This window comes from Clarias gariepinus, chromosome 4 (assembly GCF_024256425.1).
Source record: "Clarias gariepinus isolate MV-2021 ecotype Netherlands chromosome 4, CGAR_prim_01v2, whole genome shotgun sequence".
In the NCBI taxonomy this organism is placed as follows: Eukaryota; Metazoa; Chordata; class Actinopteri; order Siluriformes; family Clariidae; genus Clarias; species Clarias gariepinus.
The window spans coordinates 29,429,378-29,454,307 of NC_071103.1; the positions used below are offsets into that span (position 1 = coordinate 29,429,378).

The following is a 24,930-nucleotide window of genomic DNA, read 5'->3' on the forward strand; positions in this document are numbered from 1 at the left end:
ATGATGACGACAGGACATACTCGCAAAACCAAAGCAGTGAATCGGCATAATCTATTGGAGCGAGTGCATTGGTGAGGTAGTAAACTTCGCTAACACAGGTTACCGAGAGGGCAATTTCATAATCAACAAGGACGTTTCGGTACACGAGTGTCCCGAGGCTGTATGTGAGAATGGAAGCGTATTTAAAGAGCTGTCGGGACGCGCTGAAGGTAAGGACGCGATGCGGTAATGACGAGGCACACTGTTCTGTCTTTAGTTGAGTGAGTTTGTAATGTCAGTTCAGGTGCTCCTTTCATGGAAAATGGGAGTGTATGGATTAATGTTGGCCTGGTTAAAGGCTGTAAGAATAGCACAAACTCGGGCAAAGTTGATAGTTTCACCAAGCACGCGCACGATGTCAACAGTATTACTGTGACGTGTTAATTTCTTTCTTACTTTCTTTCTTAAACTTATTTACAGCTATTTGCATGTTTTCCCTGTGGAACACGTAGTGCAAATGATGCATTTGAATAAAACAAACGAATTATTCTTCGAATTTACGTTTGTGCTTTTCCCCTTGTTTGGTTATGCATCGTTTTATTTTGATCCCAACGGGGTGACGTGTGTGTGTGTGTGTATATGTGTGTGTGGTTTTGTAAATAAACAGTTCCGTGGACACGCGCACAATCTTATTGCAGATCTGAGTCTCAGAAAGAAGTGGATCTTTAGGGGTTCCGAGATATATTTTGTTTACAGAAATCGCAGTTATTATATTATATAATTATGATATTAATATAATTAATTATATTTGTGTCACGCCATGAAAATTTCAGACAAGCTGTCACTAGATGGTAAAATAAAAACAAGCCAACACATCCACCCTTATGCTGACATTACCGTCTGATATGCCATAATAGTCAAAAAGATAAAATCAGTACCCAAAACATGACATCACGTTTCCTGTTTTAAACACATCACAAGGGCACCATGAATTTATGAGAATATGAAAATGGGTGGGCAGATGTATGTATTTCTGTTGTAACTTTTTCAATCCAACCAAAAAAGGTTTACAACATACAAGTCAGGATTTTGTTTATTTATATTTTTTTGGGTGCAGAGTCAAAGTGACATCATGTCAGTTAGTTATGCTTATGCACTGTAAAGCCTTAATAATGCCTCTGATTTTAGGTACTGTTTATCAATTGGTGATTTTTGAGTCTGGTAACTCTAAATGAACTTCCCTCTGCAGCAGAGGTGAATTTTGATCTCGCGTTCCTTGGATGGTCTTCATGAAAGCCAGTTCCATCATGGGGCTTGATGGGTTTTTGCAAATACACTTAACAGTACTGTTCTTGCAAGAACTACTCCAGAACAGCTGACCTTCATGTTTTAAAATAACTGACTGTAGTTGTTGTTACTTAATTGTCTAATTACATATTTATTTTGCAGTTTTAAAAAAAATCCAGTATTGTTCTAGAATGTAGAAAAATAAATCCAAACCTCTGTCTCCTTTGATTTGTACTTACACACACACACAAACAGTGGGGCACAAAAGTATTTAGTCAGCCACCAATTGTGTAAGTTCTCCCACTTAAAAATATGAGAATATGTACTTTTTACCATAGGTATACCTCAACTATGAGAGACAAAATAATAACAAAGAAAAATCCAAAAAAATCACATTGTATGATTTTTAAAGAATTTATTTTCAAATTATGGTGGAAAATAAGTATTTGGTCACCTACAAACAAGCAAGATTTCTGGCCCTCACAGACCTGTAACTTCTTCTTTAAGAGGCTCCTCTGTCCTCCACTCGTTACCTGTATTAATGGCATTAAAAATTAAAAGACACCTGTCCACAACTTCAAACAGTCACACTCCAAACTCCACTATGGCCAAGACCAAAGAGCTGTCAAAGAACACCAGAAACAAAATTGTAGACCTGCACCAGGCTGGGAAGACTGAATCTGCAATAGGTAAGCAGCTTGGTGTAAAGAAATCAACTGTGGGAGCAATTATTAGAAAATAAACATACAAGACCACTGATAATCTCTCCCGACCTGGGGTTCCATGCAAGATCTTACCCTGTGGGGTCAAAATGATCACAAGAACTGTGGGCAAAAATCCCAGAACCACACAGGGGGACATGATTTTCTGGATTTTTTTTCTTATTATTTTGTCTCTCATAGTTAAGGTATACCTATGATAAATTACAGGCCTCTCTCATCTTTTTAAGTGGGAGAACTTTACCAATTGGTGGCTGACTAAATACTTTTTTGCGCCTGTGTGTGTGTGTGTGTGTGTGTGTGTGTGTGTGTGTGTGTATAGAAGGGCTCAAAAAATGTATACCTACTTCAACAGTTGTTATTTATAACTCAAATTTAATTATAGCAGCAATGTGTAGTATTATGTTTCCTCTAAGGATGTCAGTAGTCAAGCCATCACTGATGCTATCACGTGATCGTCGTCACTGGTGCTACAACAGGTCATTGTGTATACGTTTTTGGGCCCCCCTATATATTAGTCATCACTTGAATAAAAGTCTAACATAAATAAAGATGACTGTTTTTCATGCCATGACACACTTATTGTTGAACTTTTAACACAAACCTCACTAACACTTAAAAAAGAAGGTCTATTAATAAAGTCTATCAATTTGAGCCTCATGTCTTTGAATTGTCTCTACATACAAACATACAAAATGTATTAGTTTATTATTGTAAACATTTCAATAATACCCCTAACATTTAAATAGTTGGTTTGTCATTATCAACAACTATGTAACATACTGTGTGGTAATGTATAATTTATTTTACACCTTCAGAACTTTAAAACCCCAGAACGTTTTTCTTTTTTCTAAAGCATCACCAGCCTTCATGTGATAACAGTAAATGAATAGCGGTTATTTCTCATGCATTTTAAAGCAGTGCTGCTGGTGATTATTTACACAAACTGAACAGAAAGCTCATTCATATTGTTAAATCAGTGGTGAGTACAGCAAACAGTCAGCCAGATGTCAGGGAGAAAAATATCTTGTCTGTTTTTTTTAGCATAAAGGTTTGTGATACAGTATCTTGATTATTTGTATGGTGAAACTCTTGCTTTTTTTTTTTTTTTTTAATCCATCACCCAGTTATAGATTTACGTCTCCTTAATATTATAATAACCTCAAAAGGTTAGTGGTGGCTTAATGTTAAGGATCTGAGTTACTGATCAGAAGGTCAGGGGTTTAAGCCCTAGCACAATCATGCTGACACTGTTAAACCCTTGAGTAAGACCCTTACCAATATCTGCTCCAGGGGTGCTGTATCGTGGTTAATCCTGCACTTTGACCCCAGCCACCTATATCAAGCTGGGATATCTGAAAAAGTAATCATTTCACTGTGATGTAATGTGTATGTCCACTGGAGATTTGTTTTTGCTTCTTTTTTTCCACTAGATTTCTAGTTGTGGGAATTTGTTTCCATTTAGCCACAAGAGCATTTGTGAGATTAAGATAACACACAGTGAAATTCTTTCTTTGAATATCCCAGTTTAGCTGGGGTCAGAGTGCAGGGTCAGCCATGATACAGCACCCCTGAAGCCGATCTGGTTAAGAGCCTTACCCAAGGGCCCAACTATGAAAATCTAGTGGAGCTGGGACTTGAACCACCGACCTTCTGATCTCACATGCCAAAAATCATAGTGGACGTGCCAAATAATCCAAAAGGATTTTAGTAAGGTTGAGGTCAAGGCTCTGCGTGCAACCATGGCAAACTATGTCTTCATAGACCTTCTCATGACTTTGTGTACAGGGGCATTGTTATCCTAGAACCGGTTTGGGCCCTTTAGTTCCACTGAAGCAAAACTGTAATGCTACAGTACAGAATACAAAAACATTTTAGTACTTCCAGCCTGGTAGCAACAGTTTCTGAAAGGCTTACATGTGGGTGCGAAGGTCAGGCTTCCACAAACCTTTGGCCATATAGTGTATATTTTCATATCATGTGTCATGTTTATCATGTGTATTAAATTTTTTGTTTAAAGGTGCTTCTCTGAATTAATGATGACAGTTTAATTTAAAATATAGTTTGATTGCATGGTAATCACGGTACAATTTAACATTAAAGTATAAACGTTTTGGTTAAACATGACTCAAACTGATGATAATACACTCAAAGTGTAGCTATGTGGATATTTGAAGAAAAGAATTTCACCTTGCTGTAGTGTATATTTGACAAATAATGGCTGCTTGAACATCCTAGAACCTTTGCAGATTAATTAAGTTTTGTAATTTTATTTAAATTCAGGTTGTAAAAAAGCGATAATACTATTTAAATTTTTATGCATAGATTAATTTTAGTGTATTCAACTGCTGTGTGTAAAACATGTCTTTTTGATCATAATGGAATATATTGTAATTCTATTTAGTTTTAATGTTAATTTTTTTTTTTCTTTTTTTACTTAGTCATATGCCAATATAAAAGTCTGGAAGTTTGTGTATTTGTGTATACTGTATTTTACAAAAATGTTTTGCAATGCATCAAAAGAATAATTTTTCCCCATTCCATGCAGCCCCTGTTTTGGTTTAAGATTTGAACTAAATACCCCCCAAATTTATTAGATCACATGGAAGTTATCAGTTGGTCGCCAAATTCCGTCCAACATGCAGAGCAAGATAATTGTGTCTGTAAGAAATGAGTAATGAAAGCACACTTTGTTCCAAGAAAATTAAATAATAGAGATATGGGACTGATAAACAAGAGCGTAGCACATAGAGAAAAGCACAGCAGCATACAGTATATACTGCCTCTGCTTTCACAGCATTGAGTTCACATGGAAGTATGGATGTCAGACCTAATCATGTTTTACATGTAAGAAAAAAAACCTTAAATAGCAGCTCTTCTAACATCCACCCCCACCCTCAAGGTTAATGGTTAAACTCAATGTGTAGCAGAAAAACTGACCTGAATTCCTTCCTTCCAGCCTGCAATTAGAGCGACAGTGAGATAGAAGTGAGGCAGTAAGCAGGACTGCATTACCATCAGAGCCTCAGCAAAAATGCATTTTTTAAATCAATTGCCTCGTCTGACCTTAAAGTGAAAATGACATTTTCAGTAAAAATTATTTTACTATTTGTAAGTATTTGACAAATGATAGTTGGCCATTTTGTACTAAGCTGATTGCAGGTCTGTGGGGTATAATTTTAAAGTTGATTAATTTTTCTTTGCTTTTTATATATTTTTAGGGTCATATAAAGAACAGCTCTGGGCAGCTTCATGTTGTACTGGGAAATGAGGCATGTGATATGGACTCTATGGTATCAGCCCTTATTTTTGCCTATTTTCTGTCAAAGGTGAGATCTTCAGTTATTCATTCATTTACTGAGCGCTTTATTTAAAACAATTGTACATCGACCCATATATAATAGGTCTAATGTGAGGGTCAGCAGTGCATAAAATCAAGCAGCTTTGACTAATCTTCACATCAACTATCAAAATAGGGAAAATGAGATCTCGTTTGTGCCAACTGTATGAATCCAGGGACCCAACCTTACTTGCATTAACAGTTCAGCCTGGTGGAGACAGTGTAATGCTGTGAGGAATGTTTTCTTAGCGATATTTGGGCCTGGAAATGCTGATCCATCCCAGGTTATTTTAGGATTGTAGCTGACCATCTGCATCCCTTAATGGCCACAATTTACCTTCTTCTAATGGCTAGTTCCTGCATAATAATATATGTCACAGAGCAAAAGTAATCATGAACTGCTTTCATGAACATGACAGTGAGTTCAATATTCTTCAGTGGACTTTCCAGTCATTGACCTGAATCCAATAGAGCACCAAAGGGATGTGAGATTCACAGCATCTGGTGCATCTGGACAATCTGCAGGAAGTGTTTGATGCAATTATGTTGGCATAGACCTGAATTTTAAAAGAAAGGTTTCCAACATCATGTGAAATCTGAGTCAGTAAAAATTGAGAGCAAAGGGAGGCCCTACCCAGTATTAGTATGGTGTTTGGTGAGTGTTGTTCGTTTTAGTGTATTTTTACTAGTTTAGACCTTTATTTACTTGCCATTTCCAGAATTATAGAAAATTTGTTCAGAATAATTTTGCTGTAATTCAATTATTTAAGTCCTCATTGTTTGGTTCCTAGACCTCCAACTCTGTGAAGGCAGCAGTGCCTGTGCTGAACATCCCACGAGCAGAATTTCCCTTGCGATCTGACAGTATTTTCTTGCTGAGAGAGAGCGGTTTGTCCCAGGACCACCTGCTCTTCAGGGACGAGGTGGACTTGCACAGACTGCAAAATCTGGCCATCACATTAGTGGACCACAACGTTCTACCTGAGTAAGTTTCCTTACTACAGAATTAACAGGATTATGTTGAAGACGCTTTCTTAAAAAACTTTTTAAATGTTCCCCTTAAGGACAAGACTATGTACCTTTAATTAGATAAAAATAATGTGTAAAATTTATTTACAACGTTATGTGCCCAAAATTGAGGTCAGCTGATGACCTGAATGACCAGGTTTTTCCATCAGTGGATTTTTGAACCCTGATAGCAAGGGGTCATGCAACGTCGGTTTCACACATGGATTGGCCACCACAGAGTCCAGACCCTAATCCTATTGAGAATCTTTAGGATGTCCTGGAGAAGACTTTTTACACTACTTTACACAGTAGTCATCTCTCATCATCAATACAAGATCTTAAAGAGAAATTAATGGCACTCTGGATGGAAATAAATATTGTGACATCACAAACTTAATAAAACAATGCCACAACCCATAATCAAAGCAACAGGCGGTCCAACGAGATATTATCGAATGTTTGTGTGATTTTTCTTTTCTTTTTTTCTTTTTTTTATTTTTTTTGAACAGTGTTAGTTAAGTTGTAGATGATTAGGAAATTAGATATCATGTAGATGATTAGATATAGAAAAATATACTTTCTACTTAACTTTTTTCTGATAGTTGAGGAATTAATACAAAGGAAACTTGGCGCTGTGCTGACTTGTAATTAGTAACAAGGCACAAATTAATTTCATATAAAAGCAGATCCGACAGTAATTTGTTCATGCACGTCAATCTAGTATAGTATTGTTCCTGTAGTAACAACTTTAAAAGCTACTTATTATAGTGGACGCATCAATTTAACCGGTTAAACTCGTATAATTATTTAATATGGAGAAATTTGCGATATGGTGGGTGTGGTGACAAGATTTTCAGCAATGTGTAATGAGTCAGAGGTGAATTTGTAACTTGCAAGTTGCAAGTCAGACAGGGCAAAGTCTTCAGAACAACTAAATGGGTTTGCAGTTTTATGGAAAGCTGCATTTTTAGTTTCCTTATCTTCATGAGAGGGAAACGGGATAGACAGTTGGTGGAGTCCGTGTGTATACCAGTTAACAGAAGCAATAACAGGAACTGGGGAACTATCAACAAAAAAACAAAGTATGAGTTTCTTTAATAAAAAAAAATGCAATCTACAAATTTGTGTGCTAAAAGAGGTGTCTTAAGTATGTCATTTTTGATTATTTCCATAAAAGACCATACCCCTTGGGTTTTGGCATGATGATAAGGATATTTTTAATCTTCTTTGTTCTCTGTTTATAAATATTCAGAGAAAATCTATTATTGACTATATCCGCTTTTCTTGCTTGTATTATTGTTATGAATAATCACATGAACCTGGAATAGAATATGTAAATATTTCATATGAATATATCCAATCTCTTCTTTGTGCAGGGCTGACAGGACACTAGAAAATGCTGTGGTGGAAGTAATTGATCATCATCGTTTAGACAGAACCGAGTCTTCCTCCTGTCCCGTTACTGTTGAGCCTGTGGGCTCTTGTGCCACCCTGGTTACAGAGCGCATTGTCCAGAAGGCACCTGAGCTGCTGGATCAACAGGTGGCACAGCTCCTATATGGTAAGTACAGTTACTCACAGTGGCATATTTTTTTGCCTAAAAGGCATCATTCACAAATCAGTTTTAAAAAAACGAATAACTCAGATAATCTATCTGGAGAAATGTTGTTAGTCTTTCGGCTGCTCCCTGCAAGGGGTCGCAACAGCGAGCTTTGCCCAGGTTTTACACCAGAGAAACAGCAAAAAAAGCATTTTAAAGAGAGATTGGATGCTTCACTGATGTTCGTGCAAATAGCCAGATTGATTGGTGTGTGAGGCTTAGTACAGTCATTAAACAGTATGGCTGATTTGCAGGCACTATGGCAGCAATTTTCAACATGAATGCATGTCCGCACCGCACAGTCTGCTGTTTACTTAGACTGAAATCAACTGCATGAGCTTAGAGTGCTTATCTTGGACACAGACCAGTTCCCAATAGACAAGTAACCACCCCAAACCAGATTTAATCTCATGGCTGCCCTTCAGAGATGCATTTTTGTTTTTTTGTGTTAAGGCCTAGGGGTTTGGCGGGGGGGGCGTATAGGGATTTAATTTACTGTGTTTTGTGTTGCAAATTTTTTTTTTTGTAGTATTTGTATTAACTTTATTAAATAACTTTTTCATATAACATACTTAGTGCTGTGTTTTTTTTTAGGCACAATTATCACTGACTGTGTCAATATGGCACCTGAGGCAGGAAAAGTTACACCCAAAGACAGCCAGTATGTCATCCTTCTAGAGAGCCGCTTTCCTAAGCTCCCTCCTCGGAGCATCCTCTTTCAGTCTCTACAGAATGCCAAGTTTGATGTGTCAGGTTTGTGGGCTGTCATGAAACAAGTTTTTAAATGTGAACTTCAGGAATCAATTTTTAAAAATAAAATATGCCTGTTGCAAACTTCATTATGTGACACTGCATATTATATAACGTCTGTCGAAATAGAAAACATACATGTTTGTGTTATGTGCCACAGGCCTTACCACAGAGCAAATGTTGTTAAAAGACATGAAGACTCTATCAGGAGGAGATCTAAGACTGGCTGTCAGTGTTATCTACATGACACTCGAGGTAAGTGCTTTCAGTTACTTTTACAGTACATACCACTGTAGATCTATTGCTTTTACAATGTAGTCATACTGAATGCCAAACAGGGTGTGTCGTGCATTATAGCTGTAGCGGTTCTTGCCATTTGTACCTTTGTGAGAATAGGTCCGTGAAAATGTGGAAAACAATAACATGCACCTTGCAAAGACATCTTTATTGTACTCTAAAATGAAACATTTAGTGCGATGAGATTGCATTGTAACCAATAATGCAAAAATCAGTGTAGTTTCACAAACTCGTCTCATTCAACATTCATTCATCTCATTCAACTCGAGCAATCTGGCTTGATAAAATACTAATATATTAAATAAATTCCATAATATATTAATAAATTACTTAAATATTTAAAATCTAAAAGTACAGATAAACTACCACAGTATTGCATGTTTTAATATTGACTTAATGGCTTATATTTGATCATCCCCATAGTAGCTTTCAGTAGTGTTGAAAAAAGTCCTTTGTATTTTTAGGCTTTCCTGCAACGAGAGTTTCTACAACAGGAGCTTTGTGAATTCTGTCATAAGCATAACTACAATTTGCTTGTGGCCATGACTATTTCTTTCATCGACAATAAGGAACCTTTCAGGCAGATGGCGGTTTACAGCTCCAGCTCACGCAACAGGGACGAGGTACCCCAGAGTTCACCCAGTTTATACCACACATAAGGACAGTGTCTGCTGTGTATTTCTGTTACATATATTTACAATTTAAAAATACCATTTTAGAATATAGTACTAGTGAAACATTTGGACACACCTTCCAATTCATTCAGATTGGAAGATTCATTAAACTATAAAATACCATATATGGCATTAGGTGATTAAGTAACAACGAAAATCAGTTATTATTTTAAGACATAAAGGTCTGCTGTTCTGGAATAGTCCTTGCAAGAACTGTGTTGTCAAGTGCATTAGCAAAACCCATTAAGCCCCATGATGAAACTGAGTCTTATGAAGACCATCCCAGGAAATCAAGACCAAAACCTAGCTCTGCTGCAGAATTCATTTAAAGTTAACAGCTTAAAAAATCACCAATTAACAGCATCATAGATTAAAGGCGCTATGAAAGCTTTACCAAGCGTAAGTACTGTAGCAGACACATTTTATCTGTTCAAAAACGACATTGTTTTACAATCTCTGTCTTTCTCATTCTTTCAAAAAACTATATTTTCCTGCAAGAACCAACATAAACAATTTAGAGAGGCAATTTAGCAAACATGGTGGTACTGGTGGTGAAATCTTTTAGTCTGCTAAAAGATGCAATCCCTAACCCCTACATTGCAAAAAAAATAAAGAAAGAAAAGCAACTGAAAATATTTTGAATCTACTGTCCTTTTTGCATTGCAACCATTGCAACCAAATATAGGATTATATAATTTATTTCTAGATTGCCAATAAAATAAAAGCATATCTGTTTAAAAATAGTACAGTATGTTTGGAAATATGCTAATATATTTCATTTATTATAATCTTTAGTAAGAAATGGATGAGTTTACTGGATTTAAGATGGTTTAAATTGCAATTTTTTTTTATTGCAGTTGCTTTTTTTGCATTATACTGTTGAAGCAATAATTAACATCATGCTGTAATCAAGTTGGATGCCACAGTGAAAGAGGTGTAAACCTAAATTAAGATAGATGTATGCCAAAAACAACCATGCAGTATTTCAATTAAGAAGAGCCTAATCTCACAATTTTTCATAGTAGAGAAAAAGATCCCATGCTGCTGTACAATTAGCCAAGTACTTTTTGATACATTCTTGTCCATCTCTAAGGACAGCATGTACTTAAAATGTGCCTTTCTCAATAGGTAATTAAAGCACTTGAAAAAGCCAGGAACCCCAATCTGAATCTCAGTCCCATGAGCAGTCCGTATACAGACGTGAAGGCCTACGTTCAGGGCAACACAGTGGCCTCACGCAAGAAGGTGTTTCCCATCATTTCAGACTATCTTAAAGACAGAGAGAGGAAAATGGAACAGCTGGAGGACCTGGAGCTTGACGATGAGTGCACACAAGGACAACAGGGCGACTCTCAGCAGTGCTGTGAAGACACCATGATGGAAGAGGACTCTGGTGTTCCTCCAACACCCATGAACAGTTTGGTTGAAGGCTGTCCTTTGGACAATGGTCTACCTAGAATCAATACAGATGTTCTGGTGGAAAAGGTAAGGAAGATAGTCAGTGGGGAGGACGATGATGGACCATGATGGCACACTAGATTTATCACTGAGCCTCGCAGCCTGTTAAGTCGAAAATCAGCCATTGGAGAAAACTAGTTCTTCTTGCTTAAGTACGGCTGCATATACAGCTAGCACAGGGCAGGAAAACCAAAACGGTTTCTTTTTCCCCCGAATAAGGTTAATTGGAAAAGCACATGTTGCTGGTGTCTTGTATAGGGTACTTGCATGTTTAGGTGAAGAAGCGAGATATGTTCAACATTTGGACATAATTATCATGGATAATTATTTGTATATTCTTTCCGTAATAATAATTTTTATTTATATTATTTTAGTCCAGCTGCTCATGCCATGGATGCATATTATATTCAACTAGTTGATTAAGAAATATTTCCTCAGGTCCTCTATTATTTTAATCTAAATCTAACAGAAACATAATGGCAGGAAGTAGTAATACTATTAATAGTTTCATTACTTTGGTACGGTGTTTCACATGTAAAGTGCATTTAATCTTCAGTGGTTTTATCTTAAGGCTGCCTGCACATACCTTCATTAAAAAAAACATTAATTCATGTGAATTAGGCTGTTATTCATTCAGTTCTTTATTTTTAAAGTAATCTAGTCATAGTATTATTAATAAATAACTCTAGAATTAATACACAATCCAATTGGGATTTAGATTACCTTTAGCTTAAAGAAACATTATTAAATAAATACATTACACTGTGGTTTTTATAGTTTTAAATTTGGGTTTATAGTACGATGTGCTGTTGTGGTTTTTTTTTAATGAGCTTAAAACCTGTGCTGGAATGCATTATGCTTAAACTTTTATTACGGTTCATGAATGATTACTCATATTGCTTACTTAAATGTGCTAGACATCAATACTACTGTAGATGTTCTGCCTCCAGAAGTTGTTATAAGGAGGCATTGCAAGCATTACAGATTTTAGCTACTGTATGTCCTGCTTTAGATCATCAGGTGTCAAAGAGCTAAGTGAATTTATAGCATAAAACATTAAAACGTGATCTTTTTCCACTTTTGCCTCGAGAGCCAAGTAATTTAATGCAGCTGAACTGTAGCTCAAACTGCTGTGCATGCGAACAAGCTTATTTCATGAGAATCGTCTGCAGGCAGTTTGCAAGAAGACTTTTGTACGAAATTACCAAAGAGTATTAAAGCAAGATTCAGCTTGTTCAGTGTTTATTTCTACATAGGTAATGTGTGCATAGCTTTATCATCTTAGTCATTAGTTTTTTTTATAAAATTTATTTAATTGGTAATGCAAATATTAGGTACATTATGCAAGAATAATTTGTGCGTTTTGTATTTTTTTATCACATAACAATTATTAAGTATTATTAGCATGCAAAGAAATATATTTATATAGTAAAATTAATCTAAATTAAGTCTGATATTGATTGCAAGAGAATCAGGTTTGTGATCCATCATAGGTATTGTACTGGCAGCTTTTAGATAAACGACATGACATGGGACATTGGTGAGAGTTGTGGTTTTGTAGTTGTTGTAGAAGTACAGTTATCTAAAGGATCAATGTAAATTCAATCACTGTGAATAATTTTTGGCTTTTTATAAAGGAACATGACATTTCATATGTGTTTTTACATGACGAATATGACAGATTGTATATGTACTGTATTCTGGTCTGTGGGGTTGTTATTTGACAGGAAGAATACACTTGTGACCACTTTATTAGGAACCATTCTATGTAAACTCTAGGTCCTGCTGTGTGTGGGAATTCCAGGAGATCAGCAGTTTCTGAAATATTCAAATCAGCCCACCTGGTACCAAATACCATGCCATGGCTAGTAACTGAGATCACAATTTTTTCCCCATTCTGATGTCTGATGTGAACTTCACCCCTATCTGCATGATTATTTTGGCCTTGCGCTACTGCCATGTCATAGCTGCTTTGATAACTGCATGAATGTGCAGGTGTACTGGTGTTCCTAATAAAGTGGACAGTGTGTGTATATTTTTTTAAGGATAGAATTAGTTAGCTATCAGTCTAACAGTCCAAAAGATATTTGACAATATTTAAAGCTGTATGGTTTACACATGGTGTATATGTGGTTTAAATTAAGCTGGACAATCATATCCCAGTGTGTTTTTGTCTTCTGTTAATTCTAGGGCCTTTTCTTATTTCAGCGTTCTGCTACAAATTAGTTTAATAAAAACAAGAATGTTTTGTGACTGTGAACATGATCTTCATTGCAGTGGAGCTCTGAGAGGTATGAATGGCTGAATATGAGGGCTGGCGTTGGGTCGATAGTAGAGCTGGATTAAAATAGTCTGTCAATTTTCATTGCATTAATATTTAATATTAATGAATAAGAAGGGAAGTGTCATGACGGCAAAGTCCTCAGTGGTAATTAAACACTGCAAGTGATAAGACTTTTATGAGAATATTTGTCTTCACTACAAACTTTGGCTCAAGACCACACTCCGAAGGATTGCTATATCATCATCTATTTAATAGGGGACACTATAAAGTCTAAACTGTGATGCTTATTTGAATCACTTGCATAAAAGTAAGTTTTTGGTACTTCTGTTTTTTCATCAAGTTTGACAGGTTTTAAAATGTCGAGGCAAATCAGACACCTTAAATTTTAATGAAAATATCAATAAGATGTTATCATCATTTTTTTTTTTTTTTTTAAGTTTATGCAAGCAGGATATGGTAAGCTATTTCTGAAACAAATCTTTATATGACAACTTCAGATGCACTTTCAGGTCGTAGGTCAGACAAGGCATTCATGTTAATGTGGCTGTAAGAAATTATAAGCTACAGTAGGCAGGAATAGGAAGTAAGGCAAGAATTTTGGATACAAGAAAGTTGATTTCTTGACTTAAGCTATACAATGTCTAAGTGATTTTTGTCCTTACAGATTATCTGCAGCCAAAATTCCTGGCATAATAATAATATTAATAATAATAATAGTAATAAAGTTTGCACATACTAATATTAATTAAAATCACCTTGGCATTGTTTCATCAACCTTGTGCAACTTCATAATATTTCCAGAATCCATAGCTAATTAATATTTTGCCAAGATCTTGTATTGATCTTGCAAATCCCAAAGACTTTCAATGGGGTTAAGATCAGGACTCTGTGGTGACTAGTTTATATGTGAAAATAATTTCTCATGGACCCAGAACCACTCTTTGACAAACTGAGCCCAAAGAATCTTTCCATTGTCAATCTGGAATATACCTGTGCCATCAGGGAAGAAAATTACATTGATGTGATAACCTGGTCATTCAGATCATTCAGGTGGTCAGCTTTTGTATTTTATTGCCTGACGTGACCCCTGATCATAACACTGACTCCAGAGTTCTCATCTCACCACATTGTGTACATGGAAATGCTCTTACTTTCACTATTAGACATAGCTGTGATTTCTGATTTTTATTTTTTTTTTATACATGTAATAATGCAACTTTACCAAGCATTTAAGTTATTACTGATCATGGTTATTTATATGTTTTTCCAGCCACATTTCTTTCATAAAGTAAAGGGTTTACCATTGTACCTCCAGGTTTTAAATTACACGTTGGACAGTTTTTTTTTTTTTATCCCAATAATTTTTTAAACATGCTCCCTGGCTGTTTTCTTTGCTTGATGCAGACCAATCATTTGCCTTTTCTGATAGGAAGACTGGATATGACTTGTAACATAGTTGTTAAAGAAATGAAAAACAAATGCTAAAAACATTTTAATCGCTGCAGTAATTATTCAATCAAAGGCTCTTATGTGATTGTTTATTGTTTTAGCTGGGCAGCGTAAATTTATAAATGGATTTGTTAAAAAATTATATTTATGTTTTGCAGCCAGCAAAGTGATGTCTTCTCTATGTTTACAAAGATTACTTTCTTGTCTCAGCACACTGTAAAATATGCACAATGTCTAAAAATGTCCAGATAAGAAATACTCCAAAAAGCAAACTTGTACACTGTGGTGATAGATATTAGCTGATTGTACACTCTAAATCTGGCTTTAAATCTGCTACTTGGGGTGTGAGTCAGGAACATGTCACTGCCCTTTTTGCAGTAAAAAAAAAAAAAAATGATGAAAAAAAAAATACATGGGAACAGTGGAAAAACTCCAAATAAGGCGAAGGTGACCGTTCAAGTAGTTGTGAGTCAATAGTGACAAATAGACGAAAGGGGATGGAAGTGAGTAATGTACTTATAGGGAAGAAAGATCTTATGCAAGTAAAATACTCTTTCATAACCCCACATTATATTTTATTTCAGAAAAATATATAATTAATCACCTTTGATTATTTGTACAATAAAGTCCAATCATGTCCAGTATTTAAGCATCAATAGTTTCAAATGTGTATATGTTTATATGAAGAAAACTTCAGGATACAGCTTTAGAAAACACACACACAAGGAAAAGAAAAAACAAGGCCGACTCAATTTTCACAGATTGCTATCAACTTTGTGTTTGTTTTTTTGTAAGTATTTTACCAAATAAACTCTTGTGTTTTAAACATTAGCTCATTTTTTTTTTACTCTCTTTAGAGTTTGAAGAGAACATTTTGTACATTGTGTCGCTTCTCCGCATGGTGCAACTGAGAATGTGCAGCAAGAGACGGTTTTGAGAGAAAACATTTCCCACATGTGTTACAGCTGAATTTATATTTAGTGTTCCATGAGCTTTGCTGCGTTTCGCGTTTGTGGATCCATTCGTGTCGTCTAAAAGCACTTGGATCCGCAAATGACTTCGGGCAGAGTGTGCACGTGTAGGGTTTTGCCCCGGTGTGGATGTTGTAGTGGACATCTAGGTTAAATTTCTTGGCAAAACTCTTTCCACATTGCGCACACATGAACGGCTTTTCTCCGGTGTGCAATCTGTAGTGGGAGGCAAGCGAATTTTTTGTTGAAAGATTCTTCCTACAGATATTACAAGTAAATGTGTTCCCTTTCTCAAACGATAGAGAAACCGAGGTTCTTTTGGAATAATCAAAATGTTGAGCATTTCTGGCTGGCAATTCTAAATTCAAATCTTTGCTCAGATTTAAAGTCATTCTGCAGTCCGAGTTTGTAAAGTCTGATTGATTATCTCGAAGCCCATGTGTGGAATTCTGCTCTAGGTCAGGTGTCCATATGCAGGAGACGTCAAACTCCTGCTCTTCTTCTCTTACGAGTTGAGGGCTCTCAGGTTCGCATATATCATCCAGCACCACGCAGTCGTCTTTCTCTTCGATCTCATTTCCATGGTGTGAGCCATCCTCACTGCTGCATTTAAAGCTTTGGAGAGCAGGTCGAGACGTCCTAGACTCAGTCTTGAGTTCGCCACTGGGTGAATAATGTTGACTGTATATTTTTGCATCTGGACAAACAGAAAAATAAACAACAAATGTAAACGATTCAAATAAAGAATTTTTTACTATAATGATTTAACTAAAATTTACTATATTATATCAACAAATAGGAAATCTTTTATAGTAGTTTTATTGTACGGTGGTTTGAGTCACTTACCCTCTATCCTTTGCTCTAATCTTTCTATACCAGATCTGTTCATCATTTCTGGTTTAGTGCCTACTGATGTATGATTCCATCTCTGAAAGGGAGAAAATACAAAATGATAGCAAAGACAAAGATCTGTCATAATTTGTTTTATTTTAGCATTCTTCCCAAATCAAAAGATCAAGTCTGCTTCTATGTATTAAATAAAGCATTTTTAAGGTTTGTCATTATTTAATCAAATGAAAAACCAATGCTTAGTTGTACGTTTCTTATATTCACTGAAAAAATAGTTTCAATATATATTTTGTATCTCAGATATATATTCTTACATCTCCATTCTTTATTTCTTTAAAAGCTGGTAATGTGTGACTGGTATTGTGTGTGCATATTCAAATAAAATAAGCTAAAGGACCTATCTGTTTCTTTGGTGTTTTTCACCCCCCCAAAAAAACCCACTTCCCAACAGTGTTTAACTGATGGTACTTATAGTTAGGAACCCAGTGTACGGATCAATTCAATGACGGAAATATTTGAGTGTCTAGATTTGAGCATCTGCCAAATGGCTTAATGTAAATTTTATGTAAATGTATTGTTTAATTTATATGACAGTATTTCTATATAGTAATCTGTTTTTTTTCCAAATATGAAAATGCTTACCGAGTGTGCTCTTTTGCGTGCCGCAGATTCTTTTGCTGAACAATTTCTTTTCAAAGAGTCTGGATAACAGACACAATCGATTAATAAATGACTGCCTGCCATATTAACATATGAGCAAAAGGATAGCAAATGGTAAAACGGTACACTTTTTTTTTTTTTTTTTTTTTAAAGAAAAGGATTAACATATTCCAATCGCACTTGCTGATCGCTTATGTTTTGGACACTGGAACCGACTATAGTCTGAGATTGTCATTTTCAGTTCAATTTTCTGGTAAAGCCCACATGCAGCACAGCTCAAACAAAATGTCAACTCTTTTTTTAATTTTATATATATATATATATATATATATATATAATGATTATATACTTTTTTGCATTCAATACATGCTGTGTTGGGGCCAAGGTTGATCAGATATATAGTACCTCATCAGGACTGATTACTTTCTGGTATTATTAGGTAAGTTATTATTGTTATTATGGTTTGTACCTTTAGATTATAGTTTCAGCAAACATGCCACATGTTCAATTACAATATTTTTTTTATTGACACTGTAAAAATGATTATGCTATACATGTAAATTTACAGATTTGGTTTGGATTAATACACCAAAAACCATCTTTTGGACTATGGTTCAGGAGGCCCAGGTTCAAACCCCACAACCCCCATGTTGCCACTGTTGGACCCTTAAGCAAGGCCTTTAACCTTCAACTGCTTAGAAGTATAATGAGAAATTTTAAGTCGCTCTCGATAATGGCATCTGCCAAAATGCCTAAATGTAAATATTATATATGATCATTAATTTTACTGTAATATCCATATGGTCATTTCTTTAAACACATTTTAACACTCATTTAGATTAGAATGCAAAAAATGTTTTTCTTTCTCATACCCCTAATACAGTGAATAGCATTCTGATCAATCTCAAAGGTACAGAGCGTCTGAAAATCAGCCCCCTCAGCAGCTACCAGCGTTATAAAATATTGAAGGCCAAACAACAATTTAGAGTTATTTGTGTGTGTTTATTGAAAAATTACGTGTCTTAACAGTCTGTAAAGCATAACTCTAAGTTTTGGCTAAATATGGACGGCGCTATGCCTCTGTAGGTGCTTCTTAAGGTTGCTGTTACGAGAGAAGGTAAGCTCACAAAAAGGACAATGTTTTGGCACAGCGTGTGTCTTTTCTCTGTGCGAATACAGGGTTTGTTTAGTAGGGAACACTTGGTCACAGTCCTTGCACTTTTCCAAGTCTCTTTTGTGATGACTTAAGTGTTTTAACAGACCACTTTTACTTCGAAAAGTCTTCCTGCATACATCACAAGCATGCTTAGTGCCAGTGTGCAAGGTCAGGTGTCTTGAAAAGACAACTTTATTCTGAAACATCTTGTGACAAATATGGCATTTTAACTTTTGGTCATGCCACTCCTGATGGCTTTTGAGGCATCCCACTTCTTTACCACAAATGTGACAAAACGTGATCTTCTTTCTCTGTTCTGTAAAAAGCAGGAGGAATTATTGCTCTACACAAAACTGTAGAAATCAAGCTGGTAGACTGGTAGAGGAAAAAACTGTTCACCTTCCTCAGAAGAAGGCGACCCCAGTTGTGCATTGGCAGCTAAATCTGGAATTAGAAACAAAACAGTAAATTAAATTTAATTAAAGTTATGTTCAATGATTAGGAAACAATGTAGTAATAAATATATAGGATTGTCGATCGAAACAGTAAGGACACTAACATACAGTGTAAGTGTATTCTCACAAATGGCTTTGACTAATATCTCTATGACAATTGTATTAACAAGGTTGTGTTACTGTGCTCTTTACCTCCTGTAGAGGTTCCTGCAAACGCTGTGCAGCCAGACTCTACACAAGAAAGTAAATGCCGTTAATTTGTTGTTGCAACTGCAAACATTTCATTCTAAGAAACTGAAATTACCAACAAACAAAAAAAATCTATAGAGCATGGTAATGTGAATCTGACAGTCAAACAGTCTTTAAAATGTGTTCCTTACATGTTTTATGTCTAAAACATGTGAATACTGATTCAGATAAGATCTAGTAAATACACTGCCCAGCCAAAAAAAAATTCAGGTGGTGAATTCATGTGTAAAAATTATTCTTCTGAATCCTGAAATTTGCTTCTTACATCAGAGAAAAAAAAAAACTACACAGATATGATAACCTAGTCGTTAAGTACATTCAGGCCGTCAGCTGACTTCATTTTATTGACAGTAAATTATATTTATTGACATACTGTACAGTATGCACTAAGAACTTCCCTTCTTACCCTAAAACAACCACTGCTCTAGTGTTGGGTCAATCTGAACTCGTGTACAATCCTAGGCAGTGGTTGTTTTAGGGTTTTTTGGGTTGTTAGTGGCCTTGGACTACTGATCAGAAGGACTTGGTTTCAAACACCACAACCAGCAGCATTGCTGAGCACTTGAGAAAGGCCCTTAACCCTCAACTGCTTACATGTATAATGAGATAAAATGTAAGTCACTCTGGATGAGTGTGTCTCAATCAATGTTGTGAATGTAAATGTGCCATGAAGTCATAGACTATCTATGTGAGCAAATGCTGTAATTTATACATTTTTGGACTGGCCTGTATAACACAAATCGTCCTGAAGCATGTCCCCACGAGGCCTGTGATTCTTATAACTTAGTCAATGACTAAATTATAAGAATCACAATCAAAGTCATAAAATTTCTATTAGATAAACTATGATTAATGTGTTCTTGAACATCCCAGTTCATCCTGAAACAGGTTTGTACAGACATTCTTCTACAGACCTACAGATCCGGTCACGATATAAAGACTTTTTTTAGTGCTGGGATTTGAACTCAGAATCTTCTGATCAGAAACATTACACAAGCGGAAGTTTATTATTTGGCATCTTGGAAAACACAACTGTCCATCTGTAATATGTGTAGAAACTTCAAAACATTTTGTCGGTTTTATTAAGAAATTATATACAACAACAACACAGTGTAATATACAGCCATGTGTAAAAGTAATACCCCCCTGCTTTACGTCTGTGTTTCTGTTTAAAAATATAATAAAATTTCCCTAAAACATTAACCTATTGCTTTTGGGATTAATACTGATTTATCTTATCATAAAAATCACCTGATCATAGCAGGTCTCAATATTGGGTGAATATAACTTCTGACGAACAACAACATACTGTAATTTTTCACTATACTGATTACACCATAAAATGTGATGTATATGCTTTAGTTTAAAGTCTTCTTATACACTCACCTAAAGGATTATTAGGAACACCCTTTCGCCTTCAGAACTGCCTTAATTCTACGTGGCATTGATTCAACAAGGTGCTGAAATTCAATTCAATTCAATTTTACTTATATAGCGCTTTTAACAATGGTCATTGTCTCAAAGCAGCTTCACAAAAATGAAAGCATTCTTTAGAAATGTTGGCCCATATTGATAGGATAGCATCTTGCAGTTGATGGAGATTTGTGGGATGCACATCCAGGGCATGAAGGTTCCGTTCCACCATCCCAAAGATGCTCTATTGGGTTGAGATCTGGTGACTGTGGGGGCCATTTTAGTACAGTGAACTCATTGTCATCTTCAAGAAACCAATTTGAAATGATTCGAGCCTTGTGACATGGTGCATTATCCTGCTGAAAGTAGCCATCAGAGGATGGGTACATGGTGGTCATAAAGGAATGGACATGGTCAGAAACAATGCTCAGGTAGCCCGTGGCATTTAAACGATGCCCAATTGGCACTAAGGGGCCTAAAGTGTGCCAAGAAAACATCCCCCATACCATTACACCACCACCAGCAGCGTGCACAGTGGTAACAAGGCATGATGGATCCATGTTTTCATTCTGTTTACGCCAAATTCTGACTCTACCATTTGAATGTCTCAACAGAAATCGAGACTCATCAGACCAGGCAACATTTTTCCAGTTATCAACTGTCCAATTTTCGGGAGCTTGTGCAAATTGTAGCCTCTTTTTCCTATTTGTAGTGGAGATGAGTGGTACCCGGTGGGGTCTTCTCCTGTTGTAGCCCATCCGCCTCAAGGTTGTGCGCGTTGTGGCTTTACAAATGCTTCGCTGCATACCTCGGTTGTAACGAGTGGTTATTTCAGTCAAAGTTGCCCATTCTCCTCTGACCTCTAGCATCAACAAGGCATTTTTGTGCCCACAGGACTGCCGCATACTGGATGTTTTTCCCTTTTCACACCATTCTTTGCAAACCCTAGAAATGGTTGTGCATGACAATTCCAGTAACTGAGCAGATTGTGAAATACTCAGACCGGCCCGTCTGGCACCAACAACCATGCCATGCTCGAAATTGCTTAATCACCTTTCTTTCCCATTCTGACAATAAGTTTGGAGTTCAGGAGATTGTCTTGGCCAGGACCACACCCCTAAATGCATTGAAGCATGTGATTGGTTGATTAAATAATTGCATTAATGAGAAATTGAACAGGTGTTCCCAATAATCCTTTAGGTGAGTGTACATCTTGTAGTTTTTTGTTCTTGCACTAGTAACTTCTGGTCATTTCTCACATCACCATGTGTTTAGCTCACACTGTAGGACAACCTGTCTTTTGGTTACTGTCTCTATGCAGCTGGACATCCACTCCATGTCCTGTGTAGTGCACTTGTCCAGACAGTAGGGAAGACATGCAACCAAAATACAACTATTGTCTCTGAAAACTGTAAGATATGGATGTAACCTGGTCTCCCTCTACATATTTCCCACCATCTGTGTGTGTGTGTGTGTGTGTGTGAGAGAGAGAGAGAGTTTACTGACGTGAACCCCACTGCCCGTCTGCACCCCTCACTTCACTGCCAGTCTCCTGTTTCTCCTCTTTGGTCGTGTTCCTCTGCAGCTCTCCGTTGGCCGCAGCCTGGTGCTGTTCCTGCTCTTCCATGCTCTGCAGCTTTTGCCTCAAGTCTTCGTTCTCCTTTTTGCTTCTCGCTATTTCCATGTGCAGGGATTTAAACCAGCTCTCGGCCAGCGCACAGATGTCCGACACCGCCGTCTTCATCAGCACGTCCAGCACTGCTGTCAGCTGAACGTGGAAATGGGAGTCCACCATCTTTAATAGCTTACAGACCACACACTAACTTGAATTATATTTAAAAAGCATATAATGAATCCCCTTTTTTTAGCTGATTAAAGTTCCTTGTTAGCTTTTTGCGTTGCGTTCCAAATCACACACTTCAGGACTAGAAAGTCTACTAGTGTAGGTGCCCTTGTGCCGTACTGTTCAGTGCACAAGCATGTGATATTGAGACCAAGCTTTAGAATCACTCTCAAATGACTCCATACTGATCATATAGCGCCCTACAACGGGTTCAATGCCTACTTCTTTATACCCTATGTAGTGCACTACTTAGTAAAAGACAGTTTAGTTTAGTTGCAGACGACAACTTCCGCTATGTAAATAGGTCTTCGTTTATTTTTATGAAGCGGTTACTGCCCTCTGCTGGACAGACCGAGAAGCGCCTCTGTACATATTTTTTACCATGTAATACCGCGTACAGTACATAGCTGATCCTGAGCCAGGTTATTATCCAGTTATTTAATTTCCGTACTAAAGTTTAAATACAACGTACTTTTTAACCACCCACTCTCTCACTCACTCATCATCATAGGTTCGCGGGAACCTAGAGCCTATCCCCGGGGGCTTAGGGCACGAGGCTGGATACACCCTGGACAGGGTGCCAATTCATCGCAGGGCACACACACATACGCACTCTACGGGCAATTTAAGGACACCAATTAACCTAATCTACATATCTTTGGACTGTGGGAGGAAACCCACCAAGCACGGGGAGAAAACACGAACTCCAAGCACACCAAGACGGGAATCGAACCCGGACCCTCGAGGTGCAAGGCAAGAAAAGAAGCCTCGTAAGAAAACATCTAGTGACAAATATGGCATTTTAAAATTTGGTCATGCCACTCCTGATGGCTTTTGTGGCATCCCACTTCTTTACCACAAATGTGACAAAATGTGGTCTTCTTTCTTTGTTCTGTAAAGTCAACAGGAGGAATTATTGCTTTTATTGGGTTATTTGAAATCTTTCTGTCACAATTGAAGCCTTAAAAACAGTTGTACGATCTCAACAGATCTTTAACAGTACTATGTCTTGCATAAAGCTCACATTGATTGGAACGTGGCTTTATTAGTGTTTTTTCCCCTTTTGAGTAAATTGAACTATAATAGTGTTAACAGTAGAAAGGGGTATTTCAAGATTCCTAGCTAGTTGTTTACGGGAAAGTTCACCTGCAGAGTGACCACTCTTTTTTGAAAATCAGACATTTTGTTGTAATTTTTACTTTTAGGGATGCTTAATGATGTGTATATTCAAATAAAAAAAAAAAGGAAACAAATAGTAATCAGAATAATGCTGCAAACTTTTAATGGCTATGTTTTATTACAAAACTATTTCTTCTTTTGGCATGTTTGTGTAGATTTTTATAGGCTAGGACATTTTAGATATCATTTTCTGACTCAGTTATCCAAAGTCGCTATGACTCGTGAACAATACATCCATTGATAAGTAGTGAGTAGAAAACTTAGTATAAAATAGAAAATATATATACATACATAACTACATACATCTAGGCACCTTGGTAGTCCAATGAGGGACTGTGGTGGGCAGTGGTGATTACATTGTATTGAATCCCATTTTACAACCCATAGGTTCACACACTATGGGCAAATTTTCTCTGGGAGGAAGTATGTACTGTATATATATACTGTATATATGCCTGATTTCACATGCATATGAAATGCAGTAACATCAAATTTTTTATCCGTGGGGTTCAAATGATGTTGGCTCACCCTTTGCAGCTATAACAGCTTCAACTCTTCTGGGAAGGCTTTCCGCAAAGTTTGTAAGGTCAGATACTGATGCTGGACAAGAAAAAGTTTAAACAAAAAGTGGCCGTCCCCAAACTGTTCTCACAAAGTTGGCAGCATGAAATTGTCCAAAATGTCTTGATAGGCTGACGCATTAAGAGAAACCACTGGAACTAAGGGGCTGAGCCCAACTCCTGAAAAACAACCCCACACCAGTTCCAGCTTACAAAACAAAGTCCATTAAAACTTTGGCAGTTGTTAGGTCTTTGCCTAAAGTTAAACCTGCACCATAAAAGAAATCCAAATGTTGAGATAAGACGTTATGAGCCAGATTACAGCATCTAGCGCTTTTTGAACAAGTATAGCACTTTTTCCCCTCAAGATGGGTGCGGCTATACTTGTCACTCAAATGACAGTTTACAATTTAATGACACAGAAATTACGGTAATGCACCTACAAAGCGCCCAAATCATCAATAACAGAAACAAACACGCGACACAGCATGGCCTACTCCAAAAAAGAACAGTAGACTATAAAAACTGAACCTTGAAATATTAATATACAGATCAATGTATGTTTATTCTTTCTGCAGGAATTTTAAAACCATTTTTTTCTGGCATGTAAAATACCTGTACTGAGAGTACAGTATTATGCGTTCAAATCAAAATGTTGATTAAAGATATGTTATATAAAGTTATGTACTGGATTTAATAATTTAAATTAAAATAAGCTACCTGCTTAATGTAAACAAAAACCTGCACCAA

The 24,930-nt window shown here is 36.6% G+C and overlaps 2 protein-coding genes across 2 annotated transcripts; one reads left to right on the forward strand and one right to left on the reverse strand.

Moving 5' to 3' along the window:
* prune (prune exopolyphosphatase) lies at positions 1 to 13,372 on the forward strand. The gene is made up of 8 exons (XM_053494410.1): positions 1 to 209; positions 5,207 to 5,314; positions 6,117 to 6,310; positions 7,710 to 7,894; positions 8,528 to 8,686; positions 8,844 to 8,938; positions 9,445 to 9,603; positions 10,783 to 13,372. The coding sequence occupies exons 1-8, from the start codon at positions 171 to 173 to the stop codon at positions 11,179 to 11,181; spliced, it is 1,338 nt and encodes a 445-aa protein (XP_053350385.1). The 5' UTR covers positions 1 to 170; the 3' UTR covers positions 11,182 to 13,372.
* A 1,543-nt stretch (positions 13,373 to 14,915) lies between these two features.
* Positions 14,916 to 22,674, reverse strand: LOC128520255 (zinc finger protein 329-like). The gene is made up of 6 exons (XM_053494411.1): positions 22,105 to 22,674; positions 19,129 to 19,167; positions 18,881 to 18,925; positions 17,308 to 17,366; positions 16,663 to 16,744; positions 14,916 to 16,513 (listed from the first exon to the last, which is right to left on the reverse strand). The coding sequence occupies exons 1-6, from the start codon at positions 22,391 to 22,393 to the stop codon at positions 15,699 to 15,701; spliced, it is 1,329 nt and encodes a 442-aa protein (XP_053350386.1). The 5' UTR covers positions 22,394 to 22,674; the 3' UTR covers positions 14,916 to 15,698.
* Between the last annotated feature and the right edge of the window lie 2,256 nt (positions 22,675 to 24,930).